A 15,307-nucleotide genomic window follows, 5' to 3' on the forward strand; every position below is an offset into this window, starting at 1 on the left:
TTGCAAATGTTTGATAAAGAATATGTTATTAAAGGATTACATATATCTGCAAAATTGCGCATTTTTACTACAAACTCACCATGCAGTGTGATAATTTAATAATTATCAAACACATTCAACAAGTGCGTATCGATAATAATATTTAAAATTCTACAAAGGGAACCCCAGTGCTGTGGGTTAGTCTAGACACTGTATGTATGCTGCAATATTGTAATATTTTTTGTGCACATCACGTAGACACCCAGGGCAAAAACGGAGAAACCTGCGGAGCTCGCGTCTCACGGACAGCTCGCTGATTGGTCGCCTCTGGCACAGGAGGCGGGACTCGTGGCTGTGGGCGTTTCACAAAACCAGCGTCCACGCACCTCGAGCTTTCATTCACTACGGATTTGTCGAGTTGGCGCGATCTCTCCGCAGTTTTTCATTCCTCCACGAGTCCATTTGCTTCTTTTTTCTTCTTCTTCTTCTTTCAAAACCACTACGTGCGTAAAAGCTTGATTCGAGCGCGCAGTGGTGCCGGTGCGCGGACCACCTCGTGTCGGTTCACTTTATTTCTCGTTCTTATTTCTAAACACAAGCTACCTGAGTTGTGTCTCCTCCCTGCACGCCTCCACTCCTCTCCACCATGGATTTGGTTTGGATCGTGGGCTTCGTTGTGAGCGTCTGCGCCCGGTTTGCGTCGGCGGAGCGGCACAGTGTCTCCTGGAACAGCACGAACCCAAAGTAAGTATCTGATTATCAAATGTGTTTTTCGGTGCATTCGAACACTCCTCCGCCGTCAGTGCAAAACCAGAAACTTGTTTCGCATCTTAAATATGAATGAACCTTCGACATAATCCCCCTGTGCAGAGTGGATTATGATCCATATGCAGATGCATCTGAGCAGTTGCGCTCTCATGCATATTCAGCGACGTTGCCGTGATGAATTTGTGATCGAAGCAACTGGCTGTTGTGATGATAATGCGGGATAGTTGGGAGTCTCTCTCCCTCCCCCCCACCTCCCTCCCATTGGTCCGGGGCTCGACCCTGCTATTATGCTTCTGTTTACCTGTAATACTTTGTCGAACCTGTTCACATTTAATCCCTTTCGCAATGTGTGCACATGCGCTGCAGCATGTCACACCGGGTTATGTGATGTGTTTATCTTCTAGTGAAAGCAGAAGCAGCTCGTTCTCCCGGAGGGGGATGAAAGGCTCCTCCATGTGTGTGGATGTGGGGGCTTTAATGGAGATGCAGGGATTTGTGCTGATATTTTTTCCGTGGAGCTCAGGTTTAAATCTCATTTTCATTACGCGTGCGCAACAAGGATGTTGTTGTTTGTTTTAATCAACATTTCGACTCTTGTTGCTCTCTTGTTGTGTTCTGTTTTATTTTAGATAAGATGGAGTTCAATAGGGGTGGACTCGGCAAAGTTGTTGTTGTTGTTTTAATGAATCACAGCAAGAGGTGTTGAAATATCTGTTGCAATATCCTCCCGCATCTGACAGACACTCCGACCCCTGTGTTGGAGTGGGAGGTTGCTGTAATCTACTAAATCAAGAGATATCGCATAGGGGGGGGTTACGTTTCTGTCAAGGAGACATGGGGGCGTTCATATTTCAGGTGGTGAGACGAGTAATAATGGCGTGTGACAGAGACAGAGGAGGTAACGTGAGACCTGGCCAGTAGGTCACGCTGTGGGAGAGAGATGGATTGCTCAGGGACGAGAAATTGGAGCTCAAATTGTTGGGGTTAGGGGCCTTTCGGCATAAGTGGGGGTCAATTAGAATTATGGTTGATGATGGCCGGGGTGAAGTGGCTCGGGGTGGGGAAGGGGTTAGGTTTACACACCACAGACGAACTTCTACGTGCACCCACACAAGATCACGCCTCCCGACCAGGCGGGGCAGGCACAAACAGAGACTCCTGGCAGGCAATCACTCCATCACAACCCAGGACGCTCAGTCGCACAAGCACTGACGCCGTCCAAATCAATCAGCGTGTGCAAACACATGTCTGGTCTTGGCTTTTGAAACACCCAGATACCCAAAGGTTCTCTCTCACAAGCCTCCATTCACACACACACACACACACACACACGCCGTGTTCCCTTCCCGATCTCCCCTGTGGTTAAAACTACAGCACTTACTGTTCTCAGAAAGGCCATAATTACAGCGACAAAGCCTTTCACTGAAAAAATCAGAATGAAGTCAGAAGTCCCAGATGGAAAGACGTCGTGTCGGGTCCCTGCTGTGGAGCGACAGTAATCATTCCTGTAAATATACTAGTAATCCGTCCTTTTGCACTTGCTACTTTTTTTCCCCCGGATGACTGTGCTAAATCTCTCCCTTTGGCTACTCTTAATCCTGTATTCCCAGAAAAAAGCACAGAGTTTCTGAGATGTTTTACTCATTTATTTATTTATTTGGTGCTTTTCGTCGTTCACCAGCAGTCTGCTCTCCCCTTTCACCTCTACACAGTGCGTTGATGACGTCCATCTTTTTTCCCCCTCATGAGATCTCTTTCCCCGCTGTTTTTCTTTGGCCTCAGTTTGTTGTTCCATCCCATTGTTCAGAAAGATTGATCTCAGATTGATCACTTTGGTCCATGTGGTACAGGCTCATTTCCTGTTTCTCAGTGTATTGGTCGAGGAGGGCCACACACACACACACACACACACACACACACACACACACACACACACACACACACACACACACACACACATACACACATATACACACACACACACACACACACATGCTGAAAGTAGTGGTGAGCAGCAGGGCAACAGTGCATGCATATGTATGAGTGTGTGTGTGTGTGTGTGTGTGTGTGTGTGTGTGTGTGTGTGTGTGTGTGTGTGTGTGTGTGTGTGTGTGTGTGTGTGTGTGTGTGTGTGTGTGTGTGTGTGTGTGTGTGTGTGTGTGTGTGTTCTTCAACACTTCCTAACCTCTCTGGTTGTTATTGTGTTGGTAAACCTCTGTGCGCGATTAGCAACATGCCTAAATCCCCGAGCTCGGGTTGATTCCTGGAAAGTGGCTCACCGGTGTGTGCCCTGTCGGTCAGCCTGGCTGCCCGGCATGCCAAGTGTGTGTACGTGTCTGTTGTGAAGGGAGTGACTGTGCCGTACGCCATCATCAGATTCTAGTGACTCACATGCTCTGATACACATTAACCTAGACACACACACACACACACACACACACACACGCACCCGCGCACACACACACATGCACACACGTGTCACAGTTGTGATTGATGTTCACATCGTCCCAGGAGCCCTATGGACTCTACGACTCTAACGTGAGGCAATAATCTGCTCCTTCACTCCTTCTTTCTTTCTTTCCCCCTTCTTCCTTGCTGACAGAGCACAAGTAGACCCCCCCCCCCCTCCTCCTCCTCCTCCTCCTCCTCCACCACCACCTCCTCCTCCTCTGCTCTGTACCTGTCTCTCCCTCTCTCCGGCACCTCCCTCCCCCTCTTCTTGGCCAGGTTCCCTGTTCAGCTTGGTTCTGTGGTCTCCAGTTCTGTGAGCCTGTTAACTGTTTCATGGCTCGCGTTCTCACACACACACACACACACACACACACACACACACACACACACATACACACATCTGTTCGAACCCCAGTTTATTTTGACATCATCATCGCCGTCGTCTTCATAATCACCTTTTTTGTCATCATAACACATTTTTGAGCTAATCCCTTCTCACTCTCAAAGTTTGTTTTGCTATGCCTTTCTAATGAGCTCTTTGATTTGGATTAAAAAATGCAAAATCTGCTTCCAGGTTGCTTTAGCTCATCATTTCTGTCTCGGCAGTTTAATTTAATTGAATATGCTTTTTGTGCCGCGCTGGCTCAAACTGGGGAGTTATTGAAGGTATGTTTCACCCACGTGAAGGATTTTCTTGGTATGTCTCCAGCCGGTGTGGGTGTTTTCTTTGGGATACTTCCTATACAAATTGGGGAAGGGTCTTCACAGTGAGCCACAGAAAGAGAATTGTAACTGGTGTGACCGATTGGGGGTCAGAGTTCACTATGTGATGAAGTGGCACGGCCTCTATCAGTCTGTCAGTCATTCGGTCACAGCGGCGGGCCCTGAATACTGGCTGCCACTCAGGCCGGCCCCTCCTCACACGGCCGTGGCTCTGCCTCTGGGAAACTTTAGTTCGGCCTCCCCCTGTCTTTTCGGTCCCCTTCCCTCCTTCGCCAGCTTTTATCTCAACTTTACAAGCTGTCCCTTTTCAGTCCATTATTTCCTCACCTCCATCTCTGGCTCTCGGGGGTAAGGGGGGAAGGAGGGAAGCCTGCTAAGAGGTGTGGACTTTTTTTTTTTTTAATCGCCCATGGCACCCGTGGCAATCCGTCACCAGGCACTTTGCCCTTTCCTTCGCGCTGTCTTTCCCGCTCAACTCTTTCCCCCCAAAGTTTTCTTCTTCTGCCTCCCCTATGAAAAGCCACTCTGGTCTTCCCGTTCTTTTCACTCGTCTGCCTGTTGCCCATGTGTGCGCCCCTGCTCTTGATTTGCCTTGCTGAGGCAGTGGTGGAGGATGAGCGGGCGTTAAAGCTCGGCCCAAAGCACAAAAGATAAGAGATTTCTGTGATTTCCAAGTAATCTGAAGCGGAGCTACTTTTCCTGGGAAAAATATCCTGGTTTCCCACGTCGCTTCGTAATCCAACCTTCGCTCCAAGCCCCTCCCCTGTTTAGGTCGTCATGCTCTTCAGTAAAGTCCTACGTCTGCTTCCATCTTCCTCCCACATCATCTGTCCCTCTCTCCACCCACCACCCTTAATCTGTCTTGTAATCTGTCTGGTGAATTCAATCTGGGGAGATTTTCAAACGGATGGTAATCGCCTCTTATGGGCTCAATGTCCATCGAAGTGTGTCGATGTTTATGATGAATTGTCTTGCGTTCGAAGACTTTGCCGTGGTCAAGGTTTTTTTGTCTTCTCTCCCCCAAAAGCTGATTTCCCCCCCCCCCCCTCCTGTTCAATATTGCTGCTTGTTGTTGCCGCGTCGGAGGCATGAGGGCTTTTGTCTCATTGACTGCACTAGACAGTGAATCAGGCCAAAGGTTTTAGCTTCCCGAAGGCGTGCCGTTGGTGTTGGCGAAGTCTGCACGCTGTCTGCTGTGTGTTCCCCTGTGAAGTGCGGCTCTTCCTGGCCACGTCTTTTCCCGGGAAAGCAGCGTATCCTGTCTGCACAATAAACAATGCAGTTCTCACACACCAGCACACGCAAGACGGCAAACGTCTGTACTCGGGAGTTGATTGAATTTCCCAGGCTCGTTTGAGGAATGAATACATTTGAACTCTGAGAGCGAGGAGATTGAGAGTCGTTGATCGTGCGTCGTGGTTTTTCACGAGGAACGTGCTCAGCTGCCAGGCCTTGAGGAGGGTTTGGGATGTACACGCGGCGCAGTCAGATCTCTTTCTGTCCCTATTGCAGATTCCCCTCTGATCAGTGTCACCCCGGTCCATCCCACCAGCGTTTCTCTCTGACCCCTGCCCATCCCCGGGCCTCTTCCTTATCTACGCAGCAGACATCCCCTGCTCCTTCCCTTTCTTCCCCTCCTCTCCTTCTCACTTCTTCAATTCCACATTAAAACAAACCGGAGAGGAAGAAAAGCACCATTAGCGCGCAGACTTGTGACGATGGTGCGGTTATGCGGTGGAGTTTGCCCTGTCTTTCGCATGTGCGCGTGCGTCCTCCGGACTTGTTTGTCGAGTCCCGGTGACATTCAGGGAACCGACGGGCCACATGTGTTTGGATGAGGAAGAATCGGCCGGCGAGAGTCAGATAAAATCTCTGAAAATGAGGCACTGTGTTTGTTTTGTTGTTTGAATAAGGCTCATTGTGTAACTTTTGTTTTTCCCTTGCCTTCTTTTGTTCTGCTTGTTGAAAGTCTGGATTTAGTGTGTAAACACGCTCCCACAGCAAATGCTGCTGCCCCCTAGAGGTCAGATTTATGAATACACGTTTGAGAGCCAGGTATCGTTGAGCCAGTGTTGCTGCTATTCCTACATTTAGAAATCAATTCAATAACTGTGGCCTGTACTGGTATATAGTAGAGTCCCCACGGGATTCATTAGGCGACAAGCTCCGACTATGTTTGTGGGGGGAAAAGAACACAGCACAACAGCAAAATCCAGAAGAATAGATTTTTTTTTTTTTTTGCACAGACATTTGCCTTCTGACAAATGTGATGTCATTTGTGACCTTTCTGCTCCGGCCCCCATAAGATACAAATGGCTCAGGGGACAGCGTGGGACAGTTGGAAAGAGCATATGTATTCATCTAAGCCTCCTTAGCGCAGTGGACTCGGCCAAATATTTCTCTGCTGGACTTCAAGCTTTGTCATTTTTGCTGGGTGGCAAAGGGAGGTCTGTGAGTTCAGTCAGGAACGCTAGCAGAATGACCAATGATGCGGACGGACAAAGGTTGAATGGCAGACGGGAGAAAGCTGATTGAGATGGACGACGAAAAGTCACACGGTGCAAAGAATGAAGGCCGGAATATTATGTCAAAAGGGAGCTGAAAGAGTTGGGAGCATGTTTGTTTCTATGACGACCCCAGCGTGCCCACGCTGCATTGAGCATGGATATGCAAACAGTGGGTCAAAAAAGTTGCATATTTGGAATACCACCACCGGGACAGGTTGTGATTGGTTCGGCGAGTCTGGGATGGGGGGAGGGACAGAGTTGACATGAGGATCTGGTTTGCTTATTGAATGATGAAAGACGGACAGAGAGTGGGAGGGGGCGGCTGACATTGATGGATGAATAGATGGATAGATGAGACACACACACAAGAAGAAGTGAGTTTGAGCAATAACGTTGAACAGTCCTGCTTAACTTGGCCCACGACGCAACTCCGATGTGCTCCGATGCACCACCTCCCTTGTGGAGTCACGTAGCTCGCACAGATATATCTTGAAAGAAACAGCTCCCTTATGTCCAATGTCGTTAATTATTCTGTCAACACATCTCACTTTCCGCTCTGCAACAGTAGACACACTTACAAACACACACACACACACACAGTAATAGTCGGTGTGTGTCGTTTCAACTCCCAAAACTCCAGTGTAGAGTAGTAATACCCCTTCTCTATGTGAGAACAATGGAGGGGGGGAAAAAGCCCCACCCTGCCTTGTCTCACCCCTTACTCTGCACCCGGGGCCTCGGCCCCTGCTCCGGGCCTCGCTGTCCACTCTAAGCCCCTGTATTAAGCAGGGTCTGGTGCTGATGAATGGACTCAAGCTCAGCCTCTGGTCAACCCAATAATCCAGGCTTGGACGAGCCGATTAGGTGGTCCCCACATTCCCGTTCACTCATCTGTGACGTAGGCCCCTTCACCTTATTGGTCACATATAGTGTGTAAAACCCAGGAGGAATATCGTCAGGTTTATTTGCTCCGGGTGATTCTGGACTAAAGCTCCTGTTCTGTAGATGCAGTGGTCAGATATTTGCAGTTTGTCCTGCAATGGCCTCCATTGTCTTCAAAATAGATTTCAATCGATCTTTGCAGAGAGCCATTCCCTCCAATAGAATCAAAAATGCACGAGGCCGCCTCTGGCACAGACTGTCGCTGTACAAAATTCTCCAGCGCTGACTCGGCGATTGTCCGACCTTTGATCCGCAGCGCGGCCCCTTTGCTTCTGAGGTCCGGCATTCCACGGGGCGATGGAGTGCAGAGATGAGAGGGTGATGGATGGATGAAAGGAGGGGGCAGAGGTGGAGAAGAAAGCAAAACGCTGGCCAGAGAGATTAAAGAAGAGAGATTAGACTCTTGCTCCTGAAGAGGCTTCAATAAATCAGGAATTCCTTCTCAGGAGAGGAGGAACAGTGGCCGGGAACAGCCTGTAGTCTACTTTTCACCAGATTGTGTACTCACACACACACACACACACACACACGCACATCATTTGACCACTTGACATTCCTTCATTGCTATCAAACGCGTTCAATACTGGCATTCATTATCACAAGTGAAAAACACTCCCAGATTCCTCAGAGCTCTACAGACGCAACACACACACACACACACACACACACACACACACACACACGCACACGCACACACTTCGACATAAACAAAAACACATTTAAATATCTCAGGTCTGAGAGAGACACACATGCACACCGTCGTGTCTGCATTTCTGCCATAGTTCCACAAATCATCTTTGACTGGAGAGTACAGCTCCCCGACGCTGCTACTTCTCCAAGCGTCGCCGTCGTTGAAAGAGAGCGTCCCGGGATAAATGATGGCAGTAAATCAACGCGGCCTAGTGGCACAGAGAGAGAAACGGCCTGCAGGAGAGAAATAACAAAGGAGACACACTGGGGGAGGGCGGATGAAAAAGAGGATTTTGTCCGCTGAAGCGGAGGTGGCATGATTTGACTTTGTTAGTTAAACCTTTTCACGCCGAGGCCGGCGCTCTCTTTGAACCGCGTCGCTCCGATCGGTTAATTAAGCCGATGATGTGGGACGTTTCAATGCCGAGGCGTCGGAGAGGAACAAACGGCAGCAGGACGGTTAAAACCGCTTGCCGTTAATGAAAGGGCGCCAGCCAGCCTCCTCGGGTGCGTATTCAGCCACCGTCCTCCCTGCTCGGCGAGGTGTTCCATCAGCAGGGGCGCGCTGCGAACAGAGCCGCGCTATGAAACGTCGGCGCTGAGGAAGCAACTGTAGCACTCGAACAGAAACGCTGCCTGAGAGAAACTTCAAAAGCCATCCCCAGCTCAAGCCCTCTGACCTCCCCCCCCCACCACCACCACCACCCCACCACACCCCAGCACACCCCTCCCACGTCTATTCATGCCCTCTCTCCCCCCTCCAACTCTCTGCCTGAAGGGGCTGGGAAGTGGGTAGCCGGAGACCATAATTACCCCCCTCCGGGGCAACTTTAATACCCCTTTTTTGTGTTTTAATTGTACCCCCCTTCGACCCCCTTTTGATGAACACATTGGGACCATACCGCAGCCAGGTTGTAATCAGGGCTCTGTGTGTGTGTGTGGGGGGGGGGGGGGGGGGGCTGGGTGTAGAGAGTTCGCGGGGGCATGGTAACTGTCAGGCAACAGCAGACAACAGTGTTTGTTCAATAGTGTTGTCGATTCGACTTGAATTGAAAATGGCAGGGAGGAAAAAACACTTTAGTGCCAATCTGGTAAACAGAGCGTGGCGGGCAATTGACAGATAAGCACTAAGCCGTCTAGACCACAGCTAAATTTTAATTATTGCTCTCGACAGCCCCCCCCCCCCCCCCAAAAGAAAAAAAAGTTGACCAGAGCACACTGCTATCAGCGCCGCTAGATATATGGAGGTTTCATCACGGTGCTTGTTTTTAACGGGACAGTGTTGCTGTTGTAATGGAGTCGCCGACTAATCTGGTGATCAGTATTGTGGGAATGCAGTCAGGCGGAGAGGGGCAAAGGGCCGGGGGAGAGAGAGCAAGAGGGGGAGCAGGAGTCAGGGCCCGGAGTTTGGAGCCACAGCGTCTGTCCTTTTTACCGGGGGGGGGGGGGGGCACAGAGACCCCTGGCAACAAACAACAACAGCAGCTTACGAGCGACGGGGGCCTGTGCACTTTCATCGTCAGTCACACATATGGACCTTGTCACACGAGCTCAAACTCCCCAAATGCTGCTTGTTACATTTGGGGGGGGGGGGGGGGGGGTGGGGGGGTTATGAGGGAAAACATCAGCAATCTCAAAGAAAAATCAGCTTGAGGAAAGAAATGCCTTCAGCGTCGAGGTTTATTTCTTGCTCGTCGGTTTAGCACCGCAAAGGCTCTTTGGGGTTTCTCCCCCCCCCCCCCAGAACTAACTCCTTGAGCTCCGTAGATCAGATTAAATAGCAGTCACTGGATGGTTGCCTCTTTTCTTTTTGAGCTGCTGAAAGGCTGCGGAGCCGCGCGTGTATTCATTGCAAAAGCAACAAAACCCTATATTAGACACACATTCTCCTCCGCTGTTGTGAAAATATTTAAAATCCGTCAAATGTCATCCATTCTCAGGGAACCCCCGCTGATGCAGAACAGTAGGAGACAGTAAAGTGATAGGCATCGCTCGGGAGCTCGGTACCAGGGGAGGAGGTGTGTGTGTGTGTGTGTGTGTGTGTGTGTGTGTGTGTGTGTGTGTGTGTGTGTGTGTGTGTGTGTGTGTGTGTGTGTGTGTGTGTGTGTGTGTGTGTGTGTGTGTGTGTGTGTGTGTGTGTGTGTGTGTGTGTGTGTGTGTGTGTGTGTGTGTGTGTGTGTGTGTGTGCGTGGGTGGGGGGGGGGGGGTGTTTGGTGGGTGTAAATAGTAGGTAGCATCTGCTTTAGGTTGTTGATAGATGGGAATTAGTGGGAAGTGTGTGTGTGTGTGTGCGTGCGTGTGCGCGTGCGTGTGTGCGTGTGTGTGTTGCTCGTGGCCAGCTACCGCTCCAGGCCAGTGATACATGTCTTGGGATGAGAAGAGAGCATTAGCCATGAGCCGCCCCTGGAGCAGTCACTCAGTCAGGAGGAAGGGGACAAGGCTGAAATACCTTTTATAGGTCGATTCCCCGGAGATAAACTCATAACGTCTCTGAAAGAAAATCCAGACGGCGGAAGGAATTATGGACAGTTGGGATACAGCCAATTTGACCTGCCTCAAGTGCAGGTTAAATCGTCTCTATCAATGGCAAAAACTTTTAGTTTTTAGTTTTTTCCCCCGTGAGTGCTCTTTGACTCAGATGTAAGAGGAGGCGGAGGATGTTTAGTTTACTTAAAGATCATCGTAAAAAGAGGGCGGAGAGGGCGGAGGAGTGAAGGGAGGGATGCGGGGCAGAATGGAGGGGAGGCAGACAGTCTGACTGTCTCTCTCTCTCTCTCTCTGTGTGTTTGTAATGAGAGGGAGTTCGGTCGGAGACGGTCGCTGGCCGTCACCAGACTCGCGTTGCATTCGTCTGCGCGTCTCTCTGAACCCTAATGAATGGGTGCAAAAACATATAGGACCTTCATTTTTAACCTTGTCCCGAGTAAATTCAGGTGTGTTTCTACTTCTCTTAAGTGATCATTATGCATTCTGCCTCTCTCTCTCTCTCCTCTGTGTGTGTGTGTGTGTGTGTGTGTGTGTGTGTGTGTGTGTGTGTGTGTGTGTGTGTGTGTGTGTGTGTGTGTGTGTGTGTGTGTGTGTGTGTGTGTGTGTGTGTGTGTGTGTGTGTGTGTGTGTGTGTGTGTGTGTGTGTGTGTGTGTGTGTGTGTGTGAGAGAGAGAGAGAGAGAGTGAAGCCCTGCAGATGTCGATACTCATCTGCTGTCTTGACGGGCTAACTGACTGCTAATGTTTCTCTGTAAACATCACTCGACTCCTGTGGGACGAAGGATCAATGTGCACTCAGTGCTCGCTCTCAACGCAGCAGCAGCAGCAGCGACGTTGGTCCCACGTTCATCCATATTTATGCACGTGTTCTCTGCCGCTCACCCCCCCCCCCATTGCATTTTCCCTCTTCATTCCTCCCTGACACACACAAACGCTCTCTATCTCTCCTTCCTGTTCTCTTTATCTTGCATTCCCAGACCTCTCAGTCCTTCCCCTGATTTCCCTGTTGTACACTGGCGTGTGGCCGATCAATATATAATCACAGGTTTTGAGGCTTATATTTATTACCGCTCCGACGCTATAACCACGGTTATCAGTCTCCTGCCACTCGCCTAACCGCTCTGTGCCCCCTCCCCCTCAGGTTCCTATGGGACGACTACGCTGTGGAGGTGAGGCTCAACGACTACCTGGACATCGTCTGCCCCCATTACCCCGAGGGCGAGGTGCCGTTGCTGGATGCCGAGCGATACGTGCTCTACATGGTGGAGCGCGAGGACTACGACTCCTGCAAGCCCCAATCATACGACCAGATGCGTTGGGAGTGCGGCCATCCGTTTGCCCCGCACGCCCCTGAGAAGTTCTCGGAAAAGTTCCAGCGCTTTACTCCGTTTACTCTGGGGAAGGAGTTCCGCCAAGGAGAAAGCTACTATTATATCTGTAAGTGTCACTTTAGCTTTCTCTGAGATGTGTCCCTGCCTGTCTTGTCTTCCAATATTTTTTACGAGTGTACAGCGTATATAGGGGCTCGGATGTGTGTGTGTCACATTTCCTGGCAATCCATCCAAAAGTTATATATCCCAAGACATTTCACATAAAAACCACAACGTCAATGGTGCCACTAGAGGGAAAGGGTTGACGTCAGGTGATCACGAAAGATAGAACAATTCATAATTTGGGAATGAAAAGCATCAGTGCGCAATTCTAATGGCATTCCATTCAGTGATTCCCGATGTTTCAGTCTGGATCATTGCCATCCCTAGAGTCATGCTGCTAAAAATCTCCAATCTGAACAAGGGCAAAGTCCAGCGGCGTTTGGCACGCTCGTGTGCTCACCGTGACACAGGCGACTGGAGTGTCTCGGTCGTCCTCTTTGAAGCTTTTCACGGACACGGAACTGGGGTGTCGGCTCAGTTTGCCAAGTTTACCCGATACTCGTCCTGCTAGAATGTGACCACGAAGAGTACGCAACGTTAGCACCCTGACCTGGACTGTAATTAGCTACACGGCAGGACAAGACACACTTCGCCTGGTCACAGATGGCCTCCTAAAGCTTTGTCCCCGTGCCTGTCTGTTGCCAAGTGTTTTCATGTTTGTGTGTGTGTGTGTGTGTGTGTGCGCGTGTGCGCACATGCATGAAGGTGGATTAAGGGGCCGGAGGAGGATGAGTGCATAAGTTAAGGATGTTAACGCTCGTGTTGTTTGTTCTCGCTTCCCCGCAGCCAAGCCTTTGCACCACCACGGACAAGAGTGCCTCAGGCTCAGGGTGGACGTCGTAGCGGCCGATGGTAAGTTGAACCCCCCCCCCTCCTCCTGGCTGTAAGGGGAGCAACACACAATCACCTCGTATGGTTTTGTAAAGCTATTGCAAGGCCCGAGCAGAGTAAGTGATGGCATTTTTTCTTTCTCCTCTCAGGCTCTCAAGAGGCCAGAGTGGCTAAAGGCGGCACAGGTGGGGCCGGAGTCGGAGCCGGGGGTGGAGTTCACAACCCATCCAACAGATTGCCTGCAGGTATGTTGACCTGCCCTGCCTCCGTTCTAGTTACTCCTGACCTCAGAACAATTCAGGCACATTCGGGATTACGTCGGGGTGTAAAATGTGTGGTAGTAATGTGTCTTCTTTATCTCCCATCTTGAAGCAGATGACCCAGTGGTGATCCTGCCAGATGTCCAGAAGAGTGTACGGACAAACTCCGCAGTGGCAGCTACGTCCCTCTCAATCCTCTCATTGCTAGTGCCATTTTCATTACTGCTATTGTTGCACTGAGGGCACATGAAAGGACTGCTGGCTGTGGGCCGACCATTTTTTTCAGGGACTACAATGAAGACAGTCCGTGGGGATGAAACCACTGACTCAAAAAGACAGCTTTTCGTGCCCAGTGCTGGCCACAGGGAGAGATGGGGGGGGGGGGTTTTTACGCTCGCAAAGCACAGATGGACTCGCTTGCGCAACCTGTGCCGAGTGACTCTTGAACATTTGAGACAAAGTACGTGTGCTTTGTCTTATTCTTCAAGAGGTGACAGTATTTTTTTTTCACCACGGTCTCCTCCATTTGTATTTTTGGTGGGCTCCCTCCCAAATACAATGAACCTCTTGGGATGATAATCCTCGCAGAAAATATGAAGAAGCGGAAGAGAAAAGCCTAAAGTGGCCGGAGAGCAATCAAGAACGATGACGCGAGCCCTGTTTTGAATTGCGTAAATATAAATGGACATGGACATCTAACGGGAAAAAAAAGTAATCTCTTGCCCTTTGAGCCAAAGATCAGTCCTCTCTCCAACTTGTACACTGTTCCACCCTTGAGTGTCGTGTACTGCTCGTAGTATTGTTGTCGTGATGGTTCGGAGTCGCGTTGGCGCCCCGGGTGATTACTTTCTCTAACCGTAGCATTAACTCACAACAGGGGCTGTTGTCTCATCACAAACATCCCTTCTTCTTTTTTTGGGAAACTCGACCACGTGCTTATACACTGTAGCACCGACACTGCACGGTCCAGACACACGAGCATCCACTCCGCATCGGTGTCTCACACGAGACACGCACACTGACATCAGACGCTCTGTGACACATGAGAACACACCACACTGAGCTGGGTCACCTGTACATTCTGTGAAGATAAATTATAGCATTTGCAGCTGGGAACGTTTTACTGTATATACCATGTGCTTATGAAAGGAAATGTTTACTGTTGGCAGTGAGGGGGGGGGGGGGGGGGGGGGGGGGGGGGGGGGCGGTGTTCTCTCTCTCTTTCTGCGGGTAGAGTTAGTACTTGCGTGAAAGGAAAAAGTGTGTGTGTATTGAAGTGCGAGTAAGAGCTTGTGCGAGAGCTGCGGAGCGATTGATTGGGAAAAGCGCGGTGAGACAAAATGTTTTTCTGCCAAAAAAGCAAACACTGAGATCTTGCGTGTACTGCGGAGAAGCTGGACTTCTCTGTCTGTTGGATCTAGCTCCTGTTGCATTGGTTCAACTGTCCGACATGAAGAGCTGGCATCAAATCTTTTTATTTTTTTTATTTTTTTTTTTTACTGCAGGATCCAACCCTTGTGTGTCATGGTGCTTCCCTATGTTCCCAACCCCAGGCAGAAAACACGCAAATACTTAAAAACACAAAGTGAAATAATCGGCCATTTAGACTTTCGTAAGAAACTATCATTGTCTTCAAATGATTTAAACAATCGTATAGTCACCAGTTCGCAACAGACAAGACAAGGCCTCCGAGCGCGTTGCCAAGCACATCTTCAACGGAGCACAACAGCGTAAGACGGACCATTGAAGTCAGTCTTCTTCTTCTTCTTTTTTTTACCTGAACTCTTCTTACCTAATTTTTTGTACATGTGTAAGTAAAAGAAGTGTATAATATGTATATATATAAATATATATATATATAGAAGATTATATGACAGACCTGTTTGATAAATATTCTAAATGTGAACATTTCATGTGAAATAAAAAAAAAAAGAAGGTATTTTTGGAAAACCAGACCGGCGTCCTTGTGATTACTTCACCGAGGCATGAGGCATGATAACTGAGGCATGGTGTGGCTGGCATGGGTCAGGGCATGGCAGTTTTTTCCTCGCAGGCCCGTCATCAAGAGGTGGTTTTGAAATGCACCTCGAGCTCTCCATTTCTTTTTCTTTCTCGCCTTGTTGCGAGCAGTGCCAGTTTTCAAGGTGGTCTCCTGCATTCTTCAGACTGTCCTGAGGTAATCTGCAGGCCTATTGATCTGTTGTGTCAGAGGGGTTTGTGTCAAGAGTCAGGCAACC

General features: G+C 49.6%; 1 protein-coding gene across 2 annotated transcripts; it reads left to right on the top strand.

Annotated features, from left to right (window-relative positions):
- The first annotated feature begins 387 nt into the window (after positions 1–387).
- Positions 388–15,023, top strand: efna1a (ephrin-A1a). Of its 2 annotated transcripts, none has more exons than XM_035621186.2 (5): positions 388–723; positions 11,688–11,983; positions 12,766–12,831; positions 12,960–13,055; positions 13,183–15,023. In XM_035621186.2, exons 1-5 carry the CDS (start codon positions 626–628, stop codon positions 13,308–13,310), a joined length of 684 nt encoding a protein of 227 aa, XP_035477079.1. In that variant the 5' UTR covers positions 388–625; the 3' UTR covers positions 13,311–15,023. The 2 variants fall into 2 exon arrangements, with proteins under 2 accessions (XP_035477079.1, XP_035477080.1); XM_035621187.2 differs by having other exon boundaries at positions 13,186–15,023.
- The last annotated feature ends 284 nt before the right edge of the window (positions 15,024–15,307 follow it).

This window comes from Scophthalmus maximus, chromosome 22 (genome assembly GCF_022379125.1).
Source record: "Scophthalmus maximus strain ysfricsl-2021 chromosome 22, ASM2237912v1, whole genome shotgun sequence".
In the NCBI taxonomy this organism is placed as follows: domain Eukaryota; kingdom Metazoa; phylum Chordata; class Actinopteri; order Pleuronectiformes; family Scophthalmidae; genus Scophthalmus; species Scophthalmus maximus.